This window comes from Mastacembelus armatus, chromosome 6 (assembly GCF_900324485.2).
Source record: "Mastacembelus armatus chromosome 6, fMasArm1.2, whole genome shotgun sequence".
NCBI classification, from domain to species: Eukaryota; Metazoa; Chordata; class Actinopteri; order Synbranchiformes; family Mastacembelidae; genus Mastacembelus; species Mastacembelus armatus.
Genome location: NC_046638.1, coordinates 18195360 through 18218638, shown reverse-complemented (window position 1 = coordinate 18218638; position 23279 = coordinate 18195360). Strand labels below are relative to the sequence as shown.

General features: G+C 38.4%; 1 protein-coding gene across 2 annotated transcripts in view; it reads right to left on the bottom strand.

Annotated features, from left to right (window-relative positions):
• The window catches only part of cdh13 (cadherin 13, H-cadherin (heart)), a 365066-nt gene that overhangs the window by 165990 nt on the left and 175797 nt on the right, over positions 1–23279 (bottom strand). For both annotated transcript variants that reach the window (XM_026310825.1, XM_026310826.1), the window contains exon 8: positions 3601–3779. In XM_026310825.1, the coding sequence (XP_026166610.1) occupies positions 3601–3779 (179 nt within the window). The remainder of the gene's footprint in view (positions 1–3600; positions 3780–23279) is intronic.

Sequence of the window (23279 nt, the reverse complement as noted above, 5' to 3'; positions counted from 1 at the left end):
CAAACTTACCACATCTGTCACTGTGACTGTGTGTACATATTATTGTGTAATTGGCATTCATCACATCTCAAAGGACAAAATAAATCACATGCACTATATGAAGGAAAAGACTATAAACATGATTTGTACATTAATTTGTTTGAAAAATAATCTTTATTGTAAGTTACTGTGTATACAGTGGAAAACAGGATTACTCTATATAAACCCTTTGAAATTACCTGATTTTCTGCAATAAATGGCCATAAAATACTATTTGATCTACTTTAAATCATATGTAGATGTGTGTGTGTATTTGTTTTTGAAGAAATCTTATTGATGTTCTGCCATTTTTTCCAATCTATACTGTAAATGTTTGAATGATAAATAAAAAATAAAGTGATTTGCGTGTTATTACGTAAAAGAGATTGTGTTTGTTCATTATAGTAACCTGAATGCAGAGCTGACCACAAGTCAAATTTACTGTGTATCCCTACCTGAAACCCTCCACCTTCCCAGCTCCTGTCACTTTGTTTTCTGACTCTACTCCCTCAGTTCACAACATCTGAACAGGACCTAGTGGAGTGAGGTTGTCACAATGGGGGGTGGTGCATGATAGCACAGCAGAGTGAGGAAACTAGGTTTAGGCTGTTCAGATATTGGGATTATGTTTTCTTTAGTGAGCAGGATCAGTAGGAAGTACTAGCTGAAAGTCAGATGAAAATCCCCTCCCGACTAACATCTGTTTCATCTGCCTTCACATAGGCCAAAGACAGCGGAACAGGCTTATTAATGCTGCTGAGAGATTTCAACCCTTTATGTCCTCTTATTATTACAAGTCAAATCTATCCCCCGACCTCAATCAGAAACAATAAGTTACAGACTAGAAACCATTTACATCCATTATTGACTTTTTTGATCCAATTTAACATTAATTTACATGTGCAAAAAAAGTTAAATCAAATTCCAGTAAATGAGTTACCAGGCTTCTCAGCCTGAGCTCATAAGTAAAAATCTTCAGTTGCGCTGAGAAAATGAGTTAATATGGACATTTTTATAAAGTAGACTCATTTATTCTAACAGTGCTCTGATGATTAAGAGATATTTCCATGTGAATCCAGTGAAAAATATGAACACTCCACTGTCCTTTCAGACTTATGAAAATGGCCTCATCCCCGCAACAATATTAGCTGTCAAAAATTACAGCTTGCCACTGATCCAACAGCGTCGTGTGTCAGAATAATATAAGACAGTGAGGGAAGATGTGTCTGAAGTAAAGTGAGGAGGAAAAACAGAGTGGTGGAATAAATGTGCATATCAAGACAGGATTTTACGCCTCAGAGAAAGCACTAGAGGTAAAATCTAACTGATTTCAATGTGACAAAATTGATTTTCCAATTTTCTCCAGATTGCTTTCTGCCTCCCGAGGGTAGGTGAGGTTGTCTATCCAAACATACTTAGAGCTCCACCTGAATTTTATCTGAAAAATTTGGGAATGGAAGAGCAAAGATTGGACATCTCTTTCCTTTTTTTTCTTCATTGTTTTGGTTTATGAATCACTGTTTCCCTTTCTGTCACCCAGACACCGCACACATATGCTGGACATCCTGTCTTTAAAAACTTTACCCTGGACAGTAGATGAAAATGATGAGATTCAAGCTGGAGCTATGTTAATGAAAATATGCTGAAGTGGCTGGTTTAAAACTGTCTCCACTTCCATCTGGCTCTGCTGTGCCTTTGAAGAAGTCTCTCTTTTCTTACTAAAACCCCTGAGGACATTTTGGAAAAATCCAGCACAGAAATAAATTATAGCAAAGTGGGGGTGAGTGGGATATATACTTGTAGATATAAAGACAATATTACATGGTGCTTCCAGCTTATGCTGACATTAGTTTGCCACAACTACAATCTTTTTTAATATCACAGTGGGTAACCATCACAGACATGGTCAGTCACAGCTATTTGACTGATTAAAAGGAAAAAAATCACCATGGTATTCTGGCATTTTTCTCTTGATTGACTATGAAATAAAGAGTATTTTCATGGACTCTCTTCAGACAGGTGTATAACTGACCATTTGCTAGAAATATTACATAAAAACATTTCAATGCCACAATGTTCTGCTCATTTTTCATTTCAGTTAAGGGGGCTGAGAAGCACAAACTTGAAAGTCCTACTGATCACTTTTTGACACACACATCTGTGTCCACTGAGCTGTCATACAATAAAACACGAATGAGTTGGAACAACACAGGGAAAACAGGAAGATACCACTGAAGGCATTTGTCAGAGCAGTGATACAGTACTTCATAAAATAAAGACGAAGGAGACCAGTAAAACAAAGGATTTGCATGAGTGCAGTGCTACTGTACTTTCTGATAAAAGTCTTGGATCTCCACTAGGAGATAGGCTGACTGATTCTGTTCTAGTGTTTTATAATCCAGCCATGTCCCAACATAAAATAACTGTATATAATGTATCCAGACAAATCCAGTGTGGCTGCCACCTCAGGTGCTCATTATATCAACGGTGTAAGTGAAATAACTAAGGATGACTCCAACGTGATTCTGCCTACACACTGACAGACATATGGCTGACTTGGGTCTCGTGTCTTTGTGGGTCTGAGGGACTTGCTAATAACTTTTTTTAAGTTTATTGCCTGTGGAGAATAAAGTGAATGGGAGAATCTGCTTTATCAGAGATTTATTGAGGTCACAGAGATGCCGAAAATTTGGCTATGTGCAGTCTTCAAAAGCATTTAACTGTATATTTGAACAACAGCCTCTTAGTGATTGTAATAAATCTTGACGCAGAGTGGAGGAGGCTGCTATAGGTTTTGTCTCTTCATGGAGAGTTATGTTTCATGAAATATCCCGGAAGTGATACACTCCAAAAGTCTCCCTTTTCTATTACTGAGGAGAAACCATAATAACCAAAACATATTTCTTGAATCATTCAATCTCTCAGTCATCTCAGAAAACCAGTACTAACAGTGCTCGCTGCATTGATTACATCTCATTTCACCGTACTTTTAATCAATTACAGCTCTATTAAACAGTTTACTGTTGCTCGCAGAGCAGCTCATCAGGGTGGTTTGCTACCATGGTTCCAGCAGTTCCAGATGGGAGGTTTTCAGCCAGGCGTGTTGGACACCGCCAGAACCGGCGGATGAGTGTGTATCACCTCAATTAAACTATGCGCTAAGTGTCTGACAACAGCTAATATTCCTCTTGCAGCAGCGAACCCAATCGATGTTCTGGCATTCGTCACCCTGCTGAAAAAGCAATCATCCCGTTGTCTCGCTCCGGCTAGACGTGAAAATGGAGAGACACTCATCTGGCTTCTGCGCCTGCCCACTAGAACGGACCAGAGCTTATTCCCACAAAGACACACACAACCATATGCAAGAGGCATACAGCACACACACGTTGTAGATACACACTTTGTTGACTCACTGGCAGTTGAGAAAGAGAAGATGCACAAGAACAAAGTGCATCTCAGAAATGCAAGTAAGACATGTAACGCTTGTGACAAGAACTTGTCTAGCAAAAACACACACCCTGTTCCACTTGGTAAAGGACCATCACTTAGCACACACACAAAACGCTTTCAGAGTTAACCCACCTCTCTGTCAAGTAGCATTGGGGAGATGACAGTGACAATGTCACCTTTTTCTGCATCGATGTAGAACATGTTCGGGGATGGTTTATCTGGCGACTGCCTGATGATGATGTAGCGCAACGCAGCGTTATCGGTGGCGGGGTCGTCTGCATCGAATGCCGTCATTGTCATCACTGTGGTTCCTGGAGAAAAGAGTAAAGGTAGGAGTTGAGTCTGCACTCAAACATATTTCTCACATAAAATGTGACAGAGAAAACTAAGTGTTGGGCTCATAAATAAAAAAAAAGCTGGGAAAATCCATACAAAGCATTTATGTGAGGGTTACCTTACTTAAAGCGGATTCTTTTCTTTGCAGAAATGATTAAACCCACTCAAGTTTAATGTTTTCTGGCACAACACCCTGTGTGATTCTTATTTGACCCACATATTTAACAAAACATTTCCCTAAGTACCAAATAGCGACATAGTGTAGCATGGCTCATAAACATCGATCTCTTTTCATGCTTCTTCTTAATACCCAGCAGTACTTTGCCACAGTGCATTAGCCAAACTACTCAAATAAGACACAAAAGGGCTACATGAAAATATGCAAAGTCTACATTAAATAAATATGGCTTAGCAACAAACGTCTTTCGTCCATTTGAAGGTAATGAAGAGCACAGAGGTGTGGGCTTTATCCCCTTGGCATTTGCACTTCAAGGTGAACCATTAATGGTTAAGTAAACCGGTAATCCTTCCTCTGCAGAATAATTACACAGTGCCATCTCCTTCATTACATATACTCTGTTCCACTTCACACCTCTAAAGCTACGCCGTTAGATGACTCAATGAGTGTGTGCACAAACACATATACACACAGTTTCACACAAAGACACACTAACTGGCAGCAAATTAGAGTTTTAAGAATGATGACAAAATTGGTTATCTTGAACAGATCTCAGTGAATTATGCTCTCATTGTGCTGGCAAACCCAGGTCTTTTGAACATTCCACAACCAGGTTACATGTTGTATGTGATATCAGAGACAAGCTGACCCTTAGTCATTACTGTATTTATCAGGAACCATAACTCCACCCACAAATGAGTATCATGTAATCAATAAGCATTCATCAGTCCGAAATACAGCAGTCATCAATGGGGCTGGGTATACTTCCAACAGTGATAACTATTGAGTTTAATCATAACATGATATTATGTGGGTGGCCTCAGTGAAGGCTCATTGCCCACTCATCAGCTTCATCCTTTGGCACAAGCCAAGGCTCAGTCAATCTCTACTGCACTGGAGAGTTACATGGATATGAATACGCTTAACTCACATTATGCCAGTATCATTTGGACCCATCGGCTGTGCAGCTGGATGAGACCAGCACAGACCTGTGGAAAAGGAACATGCTACACTACATAAAAGATGGGGACCGGAGAGAGAGACTATAAGCAGTGTGTGATGAATGTCTGTCATGTGATGAGTTGTTGCAGTTGTGGTGTTCAGTCAAAAAAAGAAACAGATCACACAGAAACAGAGAGCAGGCCTATGAGGTAAAACATCACAAATTCACACATGAAAAGACTGACACAGAACAAGAAAGTGCACAAAGATACACATGTTGTGGATTGATTTCATCACACAGGCTGGTGGGACACCAGTGCAGTCACCTACAGCTAACTTCTATATATTTCTCAAACACCAAGGGAAATCAGTGGGGGCTGGCAGATCTGTGACTGTCACCAAGGAACTGACACAATGTGAAAAGCCCAGCTGGAGCAATAGAACATAGACAAGGTGGGGGGAAAAGGGCATATGTGATGCTACTATGAGTTTGAGTCTACTGTGTGTTGTGTGTGCACACGGTCTCTGAGTGTATACGCATGAGTGTAAGTGAGGGGAGTTTCATTTTAAATTATTCGCCATGTACAATGAATGTTTCAAAACCAGAAATGGGATTTATATTAATCAGACTTAACTCAAGTGACTGAAAAAGACTAAGAGCTGACCCATTCTGTTCTCAGGTTTGAATGAGATCAAAGGAAGTTCAAAAAGAAATTATCTTAGCCCTTACCAGTACTGCTGAGATACATGCTGATGAATTACATGCACATATTCATAAGAAGTGGGATGCAGTGGAGAGCTGGTAGCAGAGATAAATGTACATGAAAATGTTTGAGAGCAAATCACAAGGTGAGAAATGAAGGCATGGGGAGAGAAACAAGAAATTGAAGGCAGGAAGGAACAGAAAAAGAAAAACAAAGTAAAAACTTATCACTTTACTTCAAATGAATTTCTGTCTGTAGTTTGTAGAACTGTTTGTGGGGAATTTTTAAAAATTGTGTATATATTAGGGTGTCTGTTTTACATTACAAAAAATGACAGGAGGAAGCAGACATTTAGCCCCTGAACTGATCACTGCAGCACTGTGATCCAATTCAGATTCAATAATAGTTTGACTAGAAACACACTTCAGTGACGGAAGTAAGGAATATTTTTGCACAATAAAGACACTGAAAGCCTATTTTCTCCATTTAACTTCTTATTATAAATTATCCATACTCAAGATTTTTGCAAAAGATAAAAGTATTTTACTGGGGCTCCTGCTTCCATACAAAATTCAGACCAGCAATGCAGAAACTTTTTTTGCAAAATCTAAAAACCTTTTTCACCTTAGTGACCTGCTTAATTTTTTTTCTTTAGTGATGAGCCACTCAAATCAACTCAGCTGCAGTTGGGCTTATTTAAATTCACAGTAAATACCCTGTGTATTTGAAAAACTGAACATAAATTCAGCATATTGTTCCTCATGACACTAATTTGAAGGTTGTTTAACCACATAATTTCCTATTACTATCTTATGTGCATGTAAATACGTAGAACTGAATAATGTTGTCTTTTCATTACAACCTATTTAAAGGAACAGAAGTAACACATGCTTCTGTCTTGTGGTTTTGATTCTTCGTACAGCCATTTATTCTTATACTGTATTTCAGCTGTAAGTAGACACAGTCATGTGTGTTATATATTAGGTGGTCATTGTGAAAGTGGAGCTGGTATATTGGTGACATAACTGCCAGCACCGTGGCTATCTACTGTTTTTGACTAAAAGCTGCATTGTATTCAGCTGCATTGTATTCTACCTGTCTGGCTAATTAAAAAAAAAAAAAATTTTTTTTTTTTTTTGATAAAAATGCTTCATGCACGCTTTTGAAAATGTTAAAGGTATTCTTTATAAGTATTCTTCAAATCTGCCTGACTTTTATTTTTCCAGCCTTTTACTTTTACCTTTCACTTGTACAACATGCATATTGCAGTAGATCTGTCAAGATAGATACTGCTAAGGTCACAATGTCAGCTCACCACTTTAATATCTGATTTTTACTATTTAACAGCAGTTCAGAAAAGATATCATTTTTTGTGCACTGAGTCTTTGAATGTGTTATAAACTGATAAGAAACACAGGTTTATGTCTGTCAGGTATATTTTGTATCTGCTCCACACTTGACTTATCACTAGTTCCCTACCTGTCTGAGCACATTAAATTCCTCTGGGCCATTAAACTGATTTGTATACTGTCATCTCCTAAGCAGCTATCAGTGCTTTCACCACCTGTTTGCCAGCCTATTTGTTCCTTTCTTACCTGCCTGGTAACTGCCATCACTGCATTGTTCTACATGAGCCTACCTTGTGTTGAACAGGCTAAACCCTGGACACTGTGTCTCATTTTGACATGCCAAAAGGAGGATCTGGCAATATAAGGTAAAAAGAAAAGTGAATAAGCGCTTTCTTTAGTTGCAGAATAAACAGGACTAAACCAGCCATGTATACTATCTCAGCATACAGAAATTAGCCATATAATGTGAAACCACTGTCCACTGTCAAAAAGCACAATAAATTGAAACAAGATTTTAGTAGTTTTTCTGATTTTCAATCACTAATAGACATTTTGACAGCCAGTAGTACCAGCAGGGAAATAGTATTCCAGTGCATTCAGCCCTGTATGTACATACTGTGTCCAGATAAGTTTGAAACTTGAGTCTAGATTTGATATTTTTCATTTGCAGCATAACTTTTGATCCTTGAATCCTTATTTATAGTCAGGTAATGAATCAGCCTTTATTTTGCCAAAAGTTTTATAATTCAGCTAGTCATAAAACTTTTCAAAATAAATTAATTTACATGCAGTAATAGCAGCGGCTGAAGACAGAGAATCAGAAAGCTGTTGTGGAGCTGTGCTGTGCAGAAGCTAAATATGAGATAATGAGCCCCAGACTGACAGTCAATTGAATAGAGTGAAATCCACTCCAGCTGCCCTTTCCTGCCTCCTTCACAATGGAGTTTCTCCATTCTATCTTCTCAGCCAGTGTCTGCCCCAGGCCACATCTGGACCATTGGCAAAAGCTTGATAATAAAATGGTTTATGCTGTATACAGCCCAGAGTATTTCACAAAGAAAAGAAGAACAAAATACAAATAAATAAATAAATACAAATAAAAAATCACTCTGATATGTACATTGGATGCATAGATTGAAGCGTAAGATAGAGTGTAGAAAATGATGATGCTATATTTAATAATGTAGATGAACATTTAGATTCATTTGTGCTGATGGTTGTGCTTATGCACTGTTTCAAAAACTTTGATTGACAGAAGAACACTTACTGCTTCCATCTACAATAACACAATAGCTAATGAGAATATAAATGACTGGCTAATGAGAATATAAATAACACACAAGCTAATGAACAGAAGAACCTGACAAACAACTCCAGTCTACACAATCACAATCACCAAGCTGGGTAATGAAATCATATTTTAACTTGATAATTGAAAAAAAAATAATGAATTATATTAAGTAATTTGCAAAGAAATAGTACAGTGAAAGAGGGACCAAAAGCAATCAAACCCAATACCATAAACACCATAACACCACCCCCGAAAAACAATACAAAACAAAACAAAACAAAACAAAACCCCCAAAAAACAAACATCACTATTCAGCCTATTTTGCTCTCAGTTCTCACCACAGGAATATTAATTCTGGTTTTAGTTCGTGCAGCAGTGAACTTGGTTTTAGTACAGTCTTCCCGATGTGACTGAAAGCAGCTGTGTGTACATTTTCTACCTATAGCTCTCTAGCTGTAGCTATAAAAACAGAGTGGCAGCATGTCCACTCTGCCTTGTTGGAGATTCTTGACTCGTGCATTGAGAGCAAGGGCAAAGTACACGCAAGTAAAAAGTAGGCTGCCAAAAGTTTTAGGCCATCCATTGGTTTTATTTGGGCCAAGCAGAATGATTGGTCAGCCTTTTTTTTCAGCCCTGCTGCTGCCACAGATGCTACATATTTTTTTATGTTGTCATAGCCTTTATTTAATTTATTCATTGCCAATGGGAGCAAAAGTAAATGTAAAATCAGTTTTAAATTAAATTTGCAAATGTAAATTCCATCCCTCCATCCCTCCATCCATCCATCCATCCATTTTCTATACCCACTTATTCCTTAACCAGGGTCACAGGGATCTGCTGGAGCCTATCCCAGCTCTCTTTGGGTAGAAGGCAGGGGTACACCCTGGACAGGTCAACATGTAAATTCAAGAAATGTAACAAAAAATACTTCAGAAATTAATCAGCAGCCCTACCTTTAATCTATGCATTGCAGTGTTCATATGCATGCATGAATGACATTAATGGGTTTAGGTATCAAGTGGGCATGTGTACATACAGTATGTGAATAGAGGTCTTTTTTTGTTTTCTTCAGGAAATTGCTCAGTATAGTTAAAATAACCTCTCCATATGTTATTTTTTAATCAAAATTAATCATAATGTGCCCAAAGAGACCATCTCAAATCAGGAGCACTTGAAATCAAAATGACTTCCTAACCCTAACTCCAACATCATTCTGCCAGTAATTTTTCCAACTCTATGTGGTTTACACTGTACAGCAGAAAAAAAGGATTTGAACACATCATTTCTACAAAGCTCTTCAACCCAGTGATCCTTCAATTTATTCTGAGTTCTGAATCTCCCCATTTCTATTCTAAACAAAAAGATATTGATGCTCCTGGACAGTTATTAGCTTTGAACTGACATTAATTTAACAAATATATAGAGATACAGCTGGGAATATCTATGAACCAAAAATATATTTTGTCACTGCATTAGAAACTCCACAACAGCAGCTGAGGATATCAGCATGATGTGAACATCAGTGAGCATCACAAACACATCATTTTGCTACTGGTACAAAATTGTTTACTATAATAGTTTTTTATCCAACAATTTCTAATGGAAATACTCCATGCTCCACAACATTTAACAAGTACATTAAAAAAGCACTGGACCTTGCTTGCTGGTCTCAGAAAATGTTGAATGAAAACTGCTAACAGCTATTCAAATAGCATTAGCATTTTCTGTTTTATGCTGAATTTTCGCCTTGCCTCCAGTAATACCACCAGTAATTCTGTTCCTACTCCTTTGAGCTAAACAATAATTCATTAGTCCATTTATTCCTTAACCAGCTTGTCCCAGTTCATAGTCAGCAAGCACTGCTGATACAGACAATGCTTTTGAGCAATGTAGCTCCAATCACACAAGCTGAGCTGCAGGTCTTTGTATTTTAAGAGGGTAACAGAAAGAAAGAAAGAAAGAAAGAAAAAATTTAATTTGAAAAACAGTACCCCTTTAGTACTATTATGTTCTAGCCAGTTTTTGTCACAAACACCATATGTGTGCACATGCACATGCCAGACAAACATTTCATGTTAGACTTTAATCAGGGTTTTTTCCCTGATTCCCCTGACTTCACTAACTTATTTATTTGCATATCTTTGCATGTCCCCTCCTCTCCCGCTGGCATAATTAATGCTACAGGGCCTATGGTGCAGCCAAATGTCAGGCTTCGAGGTATGCATACAGTCCACAGAGCATAATGACCAGCTGAAACACTTCCTCTCCTGACCCTACTCAGAGCAGAGAGGAGAGCAGAACTAGATGTAAGAGAAAGAAAAGGAAAAAACTTACGACAAAAATGAAACATAGAAATAGTGAGCTGGAATAGGAGAAAAATACAAAAAACAAACAAAACAGAGCAAAGCGATGGAAGCTAAAGTAAGACTAAGGGGAAACTGAATGGACAGCTGTTCAAAAGGAAAAGAAACAAAAAGATGAGGAGTTAGTGTATGGTTGAGGGGTGTGATATTTTCAGAATGCATGAAAGCTGTTAAATCAGCTGTGTAGAGTACACAGCAGTAATCAGTGAACTCAATAACAACCTAGGGTGTATTGATTACGGGAAAACGTCAGCAGTCACACCACATGATCCAATCATCATTAAAGAAAATCTAATTACTTGTGGCTGTGATGCCACAAGACATGTCCAAATGTTTTAATGTTCAGCCAACACTACCATAGAGAAATGCTGGCTGGATCCACAAGGCACGCTCCAAAGAGACTAACAGAGACTCTGGAGGCATGGACGATATTTCACTGGGAGATGTGGAGAAAAAAGGCAGACCATACTCTGACACTGTTTAATTGCTTGTATTTTTAAAATGGAGTGGGAGTCACATAAAAAAACAAATTACAACAATTCATTTGCACTAACTTCCCACCCATCTGTCCATTTTCCATAACTGTGACTCCAACATGCACTGGTTAAGAAAGAAAGTAAAAATTCACTTTTGGAATTTCATATATTAATTTATATTTGGTGTTTGTTCTGTTTATGCTTTCAATCTCTGTGTATTTCCCCTCCTTCCCTGTTTCACACTTGGCTTCATGAGTGGGTTTTTGTGCCAAGGTTGAATCATAAGGTGAGACTTTCATCTTAACTAGACTAAGGAATATGGACTGAAGGCTCAAGGCAACTCATTAAAATGCAAGACCCTGGGGAGCTATTTGAATGAAGGATCACAACCTTACACACAGGATTTTATGCTGGAAGTATGCCAACTATTAAGAGACAGATTACGGACAATAGTGGATCTGCTGAAAGTGAGCTATAGTTTCATGGAGCTTGGCAAGATTCATTAAGCTGTAATATTTCATACTTTAACACCCACTACCTTCAAGGCACACCTCTTGACTTTTATTTATGGTATTTTCACACTTCTTTTGGTTATTTATCATATTAAAATCCAAATAGCCACTTGGTCCTGGCCCATGTCATGCAATTAAGTGAGCCAATCATTAATCAGCATCATGGTTATTAAACCATATATGTGAATGATTTACTATAACCCTCTGTAGCAACCTGATTTTGTTTATACCCATGGTAAAAAGTTTCAAAGAGCTGGAGAAACTACATTAAGGTTCTTAATTTATTAATTTAATTTGTAAGCAATCTATACAGTACCCATTGTATAATACTGCCGTCTAACATTAATACTTTTTAACCATTTCCTAAAAAGGAATCATTATAATACGTAGTTTGCAGAAAAGAGAAGTGGCTCTAAAATGATCCTAATCAAAGTGATTATGTTATGTTATTAATGTGCAGACACTACATTTTTCAGGTAATGCATAGTCTTGTTCATTCAGTTGATAACACTTGTCTGCTCTTTAAATTCCTCTAGTCAGACTGGTCAATCAGTTGTTGGTTGGTTGTTGTTAGTGAGGCAATACTAAGTTGTCTTGACCTGTTCGCTATGAACATTATGTGATTAAGGAGCATTTGAAAGAGTAGTAGTGAAATGCAAATAAATAAATAAATCTGAAGCCAGTTACATTGTCTTCCAGAGGAGGGCTCAAAGGCAAGAGCCCGGTGGCCAGGCCTTCACCCATGGGGCCCAATCACGACCCAAAGATAAGACGTAGGGCCAACCTTCCGTGGGCCCACCACCTGCAGAAGAGACCATGTGGGGGAGGTGTAATGTGGTTTGGGCAGAGGTCGAAGGTGGGTGCCTTGGCAGCCGAACCCTCAGATGGCTAAGCTGGCTCTTGGGACACTTCAAAGCATATGGGCCACGAAAAAGCACAAGTGACAGGGCAGGAGTTACCATGTTTCACTATTAATCTTCTCTTTGTGGACTGCTATGCTGTGCTGCATCTCAGAATGTCATGTAGAATTGGAAGATTACACTGTATGGATAAATGATATTACATCAGTGTACATCACCTTCAGATAAGTGATATTAATGTCTCAAGCAGTCATTTGATTCCAGGGATGATAACCTCCTGTATAATTCCGAGAAGGGCCCCAGCAATAGAGCTGGGAATGTGTGATTCACCAAATCTCAATACCTCTGCTTCTCTACCAATGAAGTTCCAGCTAATAACTTCACTCACTAAATCAAGACAAAGGACGGTTCCCCTTTAAAAGGACACTTCAATTAATTACCCCCGGAAAATCCCTCTAATTCTGTACTAGGGCTCAGTGAATAAAACTGAAAACCTATTAGTGGGCATTCATCTGATCTCACAGAGGAAAAGGAGCCAATCAGTGTGCAGCAGCAAGCTACTGTACAGATGTGAAAGGATGCATGGCTTGGAATAAATCATTACACCAACGTCACAGTATATCGTAAAGATGATTGTTGTTTGACAAATTATATGTCGCTTCATTATTAAGACTTCATCAGGTGTATTCACTTTTACATGCTCTGATCATTAGCCATGACTAATGAAGGAAGAATAAGAAATTACTGATAGTGTAGTGGCGAAGCAGAGTTTCAGGTTGTAATAGTGTGAAGAGTGGCCAGAGAGTTCAATTTGGATGACAATAACTAAACAAAAGAAGAGAAACAAAAGAAACAAAATACTCATCTCTCTCCAAAGTTTGGGATGTAAAAACAATACATGGTCTAGGTCAAGAATTTACAGCCACACTAACCACTCTTAAAAGCCTTGTGACTTTGAGTTACAGTCAATGCTAGTGTCAGTATGCTAACATGACCGCAGTGACAAGCCAACATTTGCTGATTAGTGTAGAGCTAAGGCTGATAGGAATGTCATTTCTTCTATATTTGGTCTCAAACCAAAGTCTTGGACAAATTAAAATGTTTGACCTGATAATAAAACTATATGAAAAGTGAAAGGGTCACCAAACACTGTGTGCACATGTCATAGCAATTTACATATCTGGATATTTTAGCTCAGGCCAGTACTATATATGAAGTCAGCCCACTGCCAACAAACATGCAACATTACTAGCATTCTATTTATTCAACATATTATAACACACCACAAATGAGAAATAAGTTAAAAGGCTGTAATAAAAATGGAAAATTATCACAATTCTATATGTGTGTGTGTGTGTGAGAGAGAGAGAGAGAGAGAGAGCGAAAGAGAGAGAAAAAGTAGATTATGCATGGAGGGTATAATGTTGTCAGTTGAACCACCAAACTATATAAGAGGGTTACAGCTCTACAGGGGATGAAAACCAACAATGGAGTTGTGAGGTAATGCCACCACCAGGTCCAATAGATTAACTTTACTGTACAGAGTGGAGAAAACAATTGGAAGAAGTGTGGATCTCACAGTGTTATTTTCTACCCCAAATGCACTTCTTGCTTGAGGTAAAAATGTCTGATGTGACGATAACATTGCATTGAGTTGTATAATACATCTACCACAGCAATAGATGTGTATCTTAATAAAAAAAAAAACTTTACATGAATCTTACCTCCCTTAGAGATCTAAGTCTTTATTAAAACCAAGTAATAGACTTTTCCAGTTTTCCACTGCCACCAAAGATTCATCAAAAGGGAACAAATGTTCATGGGCAGAAAAGCACAAACCAGATGAAACTGTTAAATGAGCAAACCATTTACTGTATGCTACACAGAAAAAACATAACTACACAGTAATGTTAAAAGAAACACAATCAGACTTTCTGAGAGTAGGACAAATTTTCTCTCCCACCACTCTTGATTTATACCATGTAGCAACACAATAAATGATAGAACCAGAAGCGGACTGGCATTCTGTAGAATCACAGAACTGCCAATAGTCCAGTGTGGCTGATGACCACCATGCATCGTTAATTTTGTTTTATTATAATATATAAATGGCCTCTATGGCCATGGCTCAGAAGGCAGAGCAGGTCAGCCATCAACCAAAGGGTTGGTGGTTCCATCCCTGGCTTCACTACTCCACATGTCAAAATGTCCTTGGGCAAGACATTGAGCCCCAAGTTGGCCCTGGTGTATGATTGTGGGAGTGTGTGTGTGTGTGTGAATAGGTGAATGGGCAAATAGTGTCAAAGTGCTTTGAGTGCGCTTGAGTGTAGAAAAGCGCTCTACAAATAAACCACCATTTACTTTTAAGATAGTTACACCCACTAAGCAGACAGAGGGTGACACGCCGCAACAGACCAAATGCATGTGGCCCATACTCCTAAACTAAGCATGCCTGGGTCTGGCTAGGCTTTGCTGGGTCAAATTCAATGCTTTTCAGCCCCAGTCCAGCCCTGATCAGAACAATCTGAATTTGAACCCCTTCACATGGAGTACATCACCATGTGCTGTGTGTTCTTGGATCTATTTGTCATCTTCATTATTTTGTTTTATTTATTTACAAGGGGAGTTGCAGTGAATAAGTGACATTTGTTTGTCCTTGACTGAGAAGGTTATGATTATAACAATTCACACTATTTCCTGAGGCCATTGGAAGTGCAGGAGAATGAAAGAACAGACAAATAGAAGGAAAATGCTTTTTATGGTTTTGTGTAAGAAAAAAACAAAATAAGAGAGACTCTAGAACCTGAAACAACATGCAGTTTGCGTTTAATTCAAAATCAGACTCAAAATGTTCAAGGTAATACAATTTTGCTATACAAAAGAAAAAAAAAAGCCTTATCTGTTAGGTATTCTTGCTTCCCTTCATTTCTCACCACTATTGATTGTATTTTTACAGGTTTCACACTAGTTGTGATTTCACAAATCCTGCATGTACTCTATATCCATACCTTAAAATGTGATTTAAGGTGAGCACAGAAAAACTTTCCCTCCCTTAGCCAGTGCATGTGGAAACATCCTAGTGTCAAACACATCAACCTACACAATGAAGCTCAAACATCCAAGTGAAGGAACGATTATCAAAACACCATTAAAACAATAAATAATAAGAAACAAGACAAGACTAAAATATTCAGTGTACCTAAGATTCAGATGTAGCTGTCACCTATACATAAGCATCAGCTGAGCGTTAACAGTAGAAATATTTTCATGAATATAACAAATAAAAGAAGTTCTTTATGCAGGATGCTTCATACTGCCCGGAGACTTTGTAGTAGTGGCTGCTATGTGCATTTTTGCTTGCTACATATTAACGTGTCAGGTAAATGTCTCTCTGTTATACATACTGTAAAATTTTACATTTTCACCTTGGATTTTTTAAATACTTGAAGAATACAAAACCGAAAGCGACCAGGAAGTAGAAGAGAGTGAAATAACCTTAGGAGCACTAAGGAGATATGAAAGGGGCAAAACAGTTACATTAAACAGAAGAGGTTACAGGGCTGAATACAATTTTTATAAATGTTTTTCTTTTGGGAAGTTGTTCTGAGAACATAAGAACTATGAGACACTGACAGATGTTCAAAAAGATGGCCAGAGGGCATGGGTTGGGCAGAAATCTTTCAGTCTGACCTTTAACGTGTCAAAGATGTACCATATTGCTCTGACGGATGCTCTGATCTCATCAAATTGAGATATTGCTCTCAGCTACAGAGCTGTATGATACATAATGCTTTATGTATCCCTGTGCATCACAGAAGAACAGTGCGGTAACAAAGAAGCTTTTGAAGTGTGTGAAACATGATTGAACCAATTTCCATTTAAAAAAATGTATTTAGAACAGACCTCTTATACAACTTCAATCAAAGAAGACAAATAGAAGTCTATGATCATCAAAGTACTGACTCAGACTACACTGTGTATAGAGCACACAGTCAGTTGTTTGAAAATGGAACATATATTACTTGACCAACTATTACCTTAAGGTGCTCCAAAAATATACAGTCCATATTGTCAATGCTTCTCAAGGAATATTGATATGAACACTAAAACAAATGTATTCCTGTTATCTGACATGGATGTTTATGCTGCTGATCCCACTGAGAACTAGCACTCAGCGACAAGATGAATGTACACCACCTTGTCCGTGCAAGGTATGCACTAAATACTGCTAAGCAGTAGAAATAAATATAGAAATAAAGGTGTGGATGGTGAAAGAGTGTGACATTTTTGTTTGGGCCTGGCAGAACAGCAAAGTGTCAAAAGGCCAGTGACTATAATACTTAGGTCCAAAACAAACTCCATGCAAGTACACAGATGCAAAGGTTATCATCTAACCAAGCTGACACAAATGTGCATCTCTGGTGAACATCGTCACCATGGCCTTACAGACCAGTGAATGGTCATCAAGTTCAGTCCACAAGGGGGGAATTGTTAGTCAGCTGAAGCTCAGAACATTTTCATGACCACACTGATAAACAAAGATGTTGCCTGTGGAGGAATGTGTAGCGCTGTACATACGACACCAAGCTGCAACCTTCAGACTGCAGCTCATGCCTGCACTGGATTCAGTTTTTGCTGAATGTGTAGAGATTTATGTATTTTCTAATGTGTTAGCCCTAAAAATATAACATTGTAAAGCTCATCCACCCCAGTGTCCTTGGGAATTACACTCATATTGAGCAACTGTGCACCACAATCAACATCACATGTCATTAACTAATCCTCTGTCCTCTGTCCTATAGACAAGTCCTGGTTAAAGGTGAAAAAAAAAAACATCTCTACTGAGGTGGTGACTTGGAAAAAGTGTCAATAAGCTTCTGTACATTTGTTTACATTTTTAAAAATAGTCATAAAATGCAACTGAAATAATGTTACACAAATAACAGAATACAAAAATACAAATGTTGGCAACAAATGAAGTCCAGTTTAAAGAGGCACAGTCTTTACAAATCAACAAAAACACACTGTTACGTGCTGTTGTCAATTGCTCTAACAATAAACTTTAAGTTTGGAAAATTTAATGGAACATAAAATCTACAAGCCTCTGCTCTATGAAATCAATTTCACTTTAATACATTTCTATTAAATCCTAATATTGTACATTCAACATACATGGACCAACCGTAGATTGAGTCCACTTTTACAATTTTGTGCTTATTATGGACTGAAATTACAGACTGAAAGTTTGTTGGTTTATAAGTAATGTTATTGGATACACAGCACTTTCACATCAATATTATGGATGAGGGACACAACCATTTCACATGAATGCTTTAGAATAACTTCCTTATTTACACAGCCCATACATCATGAATTTGAATCAATATATTACTAGGAAATAGAATATTTATTATTTACCATCTTAAAAAACACACACATAAAAATATATCCTCACATAAAAAAATATGAAGTGTTGCTTTGACTGATTTGTCATCAAAAGTCAACATTGGATAAAAAAGGAGGCCCCAGTGTGCAAAAATGAAGTGGTAGTGTGAACATCCTTGTTTTTACCTTGCCTGAGTATTAATGGGGAGTATAATGAAAGTCCAGCCAAAAAACAACACAGATCTAATTTTGCAGGTGGGAATTTCTTTCACTTGCTCAACATTGCCAAAATTAGGAACATCCTGTCTCAAAATGATGCAGAAAAACTAGTCCATGCATTTGTTACCTCAAGGCTCGATTACTGTAACTCATTACTATCTGGATGTCCCAGTATCTCCATAAAAAGCCTGGAGTTAATCCAGAATGCTGCAGCCAGAGTCCTGACAGGAACTAGCAAGAGAAATCATATTTCTCCTATATTAGCTTCTCTTCATTGGCTCCCTGTACAATACAGAATAGAATTTAAAATCCTTCTTCTCACATACAAATCCCTTCATGATCAAGCTCCTTCATACCTTAAAGACCTCATAGTACCATATTATCCCAATAGACCACTTTGCTCTCAGAGTGCAGGTCTACTTGTGGTTCCAAAAGCAGAATGGGAGGCAGAGCCTTTAGCTATCAAGCTCCTCTCCTGTGGAACCAGCTCCCTCCCAGTCTGGGTTTAGGAGGCAGACACTCTCTGTACTTTTAAGGTTAGACTTAAAACCTTCCTCTTTGACAAAGCGTATAGTTAGGGCTGGCTTCAGGTAACCCTGAACCATCCCTTAGTTAGTTATGCTGCTATAGGCCTAGACTGCCCGAGGACCATCGGTGCACTGAGTTCCCTTAACCCTCCCCTCCCTTCCCTTCCCTTCCCTTCCCCTCCCGTCCCTTCCCCTCTCCTCATCTCCTCCCCTCTCACATGTATATTCCACCACTGAATGTCACTAACCTTGTGCTCTCTCTCTCCCCTACTTTGTGCTCTCTCCCTCTCCCTCTCCCTCTCTCTCTGTCCTCTCTCTCTGTACCTTCTGCAGGTGTCCCTGGTCCTGGAGCTGGATATTTTGCTGATGTGCAGTTACTGGACCCACCAACCTGCAGTGTCTATTTGTTGTTTATTGTTGCTGTTCTTTTTTCTCTGCTCTATCCACTCACCCCAACCGGTCAAGGCAGATGGCCGCCCAGACTGAGCCCGGTTCTGCTGGAGGTTTTTTCTGCCATTAAAGGGAGTTTTTCCTCTCCACTGTCGCCAAGTGCTTACTCATAAGGGATTTGTTGGGTTTTTTTGTTTTTTGTAAAGTGGCTTGAGATGTTTGTATTGTGATTTGGCGCTATACAAATAAAATTGAATTGAATTGAATTGAAGTATATAACGTGAATGATAGGACATTACAGTGTTGTTGAGGCTGTATATCCTCTTCTTTTCAGAATTACAATTTCTCATCTTCTACTGGCAAAAAGATGTTTCTTTACACAGGCTCTTTTGTTATGGCAAGACACAGACAAGTAGCCAAGCTTATTGCTGGGTTGTTAAAGATGGTGATCAGGTAACGATAGCTAGAGAGCATACATGGCACAGTTACACAGTGCACACTTGAGCCATGTGGACTGCAACACAGTGCTAAAGAAAATTGTGGTGGCAAGAAAGAAGTGGCATTAGGAAACAGCTCTGTGAGAAAGTCAGAAGGATGGGCAGCCAGGCTGGGAAGGCTCAGGCTTACAGTGATGGGTGATGGATCCTGCACTGCCACAGATCCCACAGAGATTCAAGGGTATTTGTTGCAACAAATGGGATTGTGCACATTTTCTGCTCTAATCCGTGACTGAAACTGAGGAACAAGGGTTACTGTGTGTTACTGGACATTAAAGTTATGATGTGCACATAGACAGTGGGGTCTTAGATACTGTCCTCCACACACAAAAGAATACATTGGTACAAGGCAAAGACAACAGCTTAAGTAAGAGGTCAAATAGGTAGCAAGAAATTTCCCTTCACACAAATTTCCTTAAAGCAACACCACACAACAAAAACACTGCCATAATAAACTCTTTGACTACACTGAAACATTGATTTCTTTAAACTTTTCTTAGCATTGTCTGAAACATGTCACACCAAACCACATGCTATTTATTGTGAGGGAAATTTACACCTTGACAGACATCACGTCTGTCATCTCCCTGTGTGAAAGTCTCCACCTCCCTGTGTGACCTGTGTGAATTCAAAGACTTTTGACACTGCTTTGTATTTCATTAGGAAGCAGACGAAAAGACATGGACACACTAATTGTATTATTGTATTTACATGTAAGTGTAAATTAATACTGCTGAGTGGATATAAAAGTTGATCATTTTCTTTGTTCGGTATAAAAGTTGATAATTTTCTTTGTTCGGGGTCAGTCGGTATTGACCAGTTCTACGTTCACTCAGATCGTATGCTCTGCTGTGACTCTGCTGCTTTTGCCTATTAAACTTGCCATCCTATAACCAGAGATTTGCCTCCTAGTACTTTTTGCCATGACATTTATATAAATGTTTTTTTTTAATTATAGTATCTAAAATATTCTTAAAACTAGAGCCAAGTAAAATGTATTATCTGCTGTGGTCTGACTCGACACTTGTTTTTTTTTTTTAAATACAGTAGCAACACTGATGCAATAACCTTAGTCTGGTAGGGGCCTGATTGTAGTGATTGTAGTGTAAAATACACTGAACTAGACTCTGGCCATTATTCTTTCCTGCTATGCTCTTGGTTATTAAAAATCATTGTACCTATTTTGTGTCTGTGTTTACACATGCAAAATTTTAGGTGACGTAGTCACCAATTATTGCACTACTTTTTTCCTTGCAATAAATTTTTGCTCATGGAAAATACTATGGACCATTGTCTTCACCCAGTGGAAAATCTAAACAACCTTTATAAAAAGTGGAGGCTGTAAAATCTTCAGTGGCAGAGATAAGAGCCCATTTTGATAATACAGACCTATATCAAGAAAATTCATCTCAGAACACCTGCTGTTATAAAATCAAATGTTCGATCAAAGCCATCTAACTCTAAAACACAATAAACCATTATGTGAAATGTGAAGATGCAGGCTCCTCTCCTAAGCTGCCCTGTTCTTTTTTTTTTTTTTTTCCATTCACTTCTGATGCAACCAGAGGCAAGACCAAAGTGCATGCCTAATATAGTGGCCAGTACACACACACACATTCGTTTGGTCTCTGGCTGTGTTTGAGACATAAACTAGGCATTAAAATGTGGCTCTGTGAAGGCATTCACAGCATGTCTATTAAAAAACAGCAGGGCAGTAATCACATTACAACCACAGATATGTAAAACACTTAGATTGGAACTCAGTACTCTGGTCTATTAAAATACTTTTCAATTTGGCATGCAATTTAGTAAAAAAGTAGTCAGATTATAATGTTCTAAATTACATTAGTCATATTATTGTGAAAAAAGTATGAAATTTATGCAGTATGCAAAACATCGAATTAATTTAATCTAGTAAGATACTAGAATATTATAGAAACTATAGTGGCTGTTAATTATCTTGATTAATGGTCATGCTGCCATGCTGTTCTAAAATCTTGTTTTTACACTTCCTGGCTTGAGTAATCGACCTAAAGAAGGTCATAATGAGAAAATCTTGCATGTCATAAGCCTCCTTTGGCCAGTCAGCCATCCAAGGTCAGCAGAGGTCCCGCCTCCTCCATGATGTAAGCCTTCACTGTCAGAGACAAATTGTTTGATAGGAGCTCTTTTTCCACTTAATCGCAGCCACCACAGACATGCACATACATTGATGTGCACACACACACTAAATGAAGGACAGAAATCTCATTAAGATCAACAAGATTGCTGAGATAAAATGTCATTCAAAAATATATCAGCCATGGCAGACTGAATCACTGGGCCCATCAAATCTACAGGACAGCCTCCTCCACCAATAACGCATTGTCAACTGTTCACATCCATGTCCATAAAAAGGACAAAAATAATAAACACACAAACACACACATATACATATATATATATATATATATATATATATATACATATGTATGAGCAGCTCTCTCTGTCACAACCCCTGTAACATGTATGTAATTCTTACATATCTTGATTAGATGAATTAAAAATGGACTGTGATAGACTGGTGACTTGTCCAGGGTGTACCCCTGCCTTTCACCCAAAGAGAGCTGGGATAGGCTCCAGCAGATCCCTGTGATTAATGGATGAATTAATTAATTCATTATTTAAGGAATAAATGTATTAGAAAACAGGTGACAAAGGTGCCGGCTGGATAGTTTTCAAGATATTTCATGATAAAGATTTATACTTATCTATACACAGGCAAGTTGCCATGACTCAACTTCTAGATAACTTCAACTGGACAACTGAGAATCTCCACAGAGACAGGTGAGCATATTTGCCGACAAGGGAGTCGGCTCTCTGAAGACCTGGATACCACGTAACTTCTCGACAAAGTATGGTAGGACAATGAAAATGGTACCACATAAAAGTTTACAAATTTATCTTCACTTTGACACTTTATTGGTCTTTTATTAGCAAACATGTTATTTGTATTAATAAGAAGATACATTTATAAAGTTTGGTGTGGAACTCATTGTTGTATGACATTTTGCAGAGATGTTATGGATCATAATTGCACACCTCCATCCTAATTTTGAATTATTTGGTGTAATTTTGACCTGACAATGCAACCACAGGGGGCACAATCCAGTGTCTTCATGTGCCCATCCCAACTCCAGGTAAATGCAGAGGGTTGTGTCAGGAAGGACATTCGACGTAAAATCTAAGCCAAATCAAACCTGCGAATCACAAATATGACTTCCATATCGGATCGGTCGCTGCCCGGGTTAACAACGACCGCCACTGGTGCTGTTGACTTACAGGGTGCCAGTGGAAATTGGACTACTGTTGGTCGAAGAAGGAGAGGAGGAAGACGTGTTCATAGGCAAAGAGAGAAGAGGAAGGGCACGAGTGTAGGACTTAGAGTAGGGACTTTGAATGTAGGGACTTTGTCAGGGAAAACTAGAGAGTTTGGCTGATATGATGGAGAGAAGAAAGTTGGATATCTTGTGTGTTCAGGAGACCAGGTGGAAAGGTAGCAAGGCCTATAGATTAGGAGCAGGGTTCAAGCTGCTTTATCATGGTGTGGATGGAAAGAGGAATGGAGTAGGAGTTCTCCTGAAGGAGGATTTTTGCTAGGAATGTTCTGGAGGTGAAGAGAGTGTCAGATAGGGTGATGAGTCTGAAGATGGAAGTTGAAGGTATGACATTGAATGTTGTCAGTGGTTACGCCCCACAGGTAGGATGTGAGTTAAAAGAGAAGGAGAAATTCTGGAGGGAGA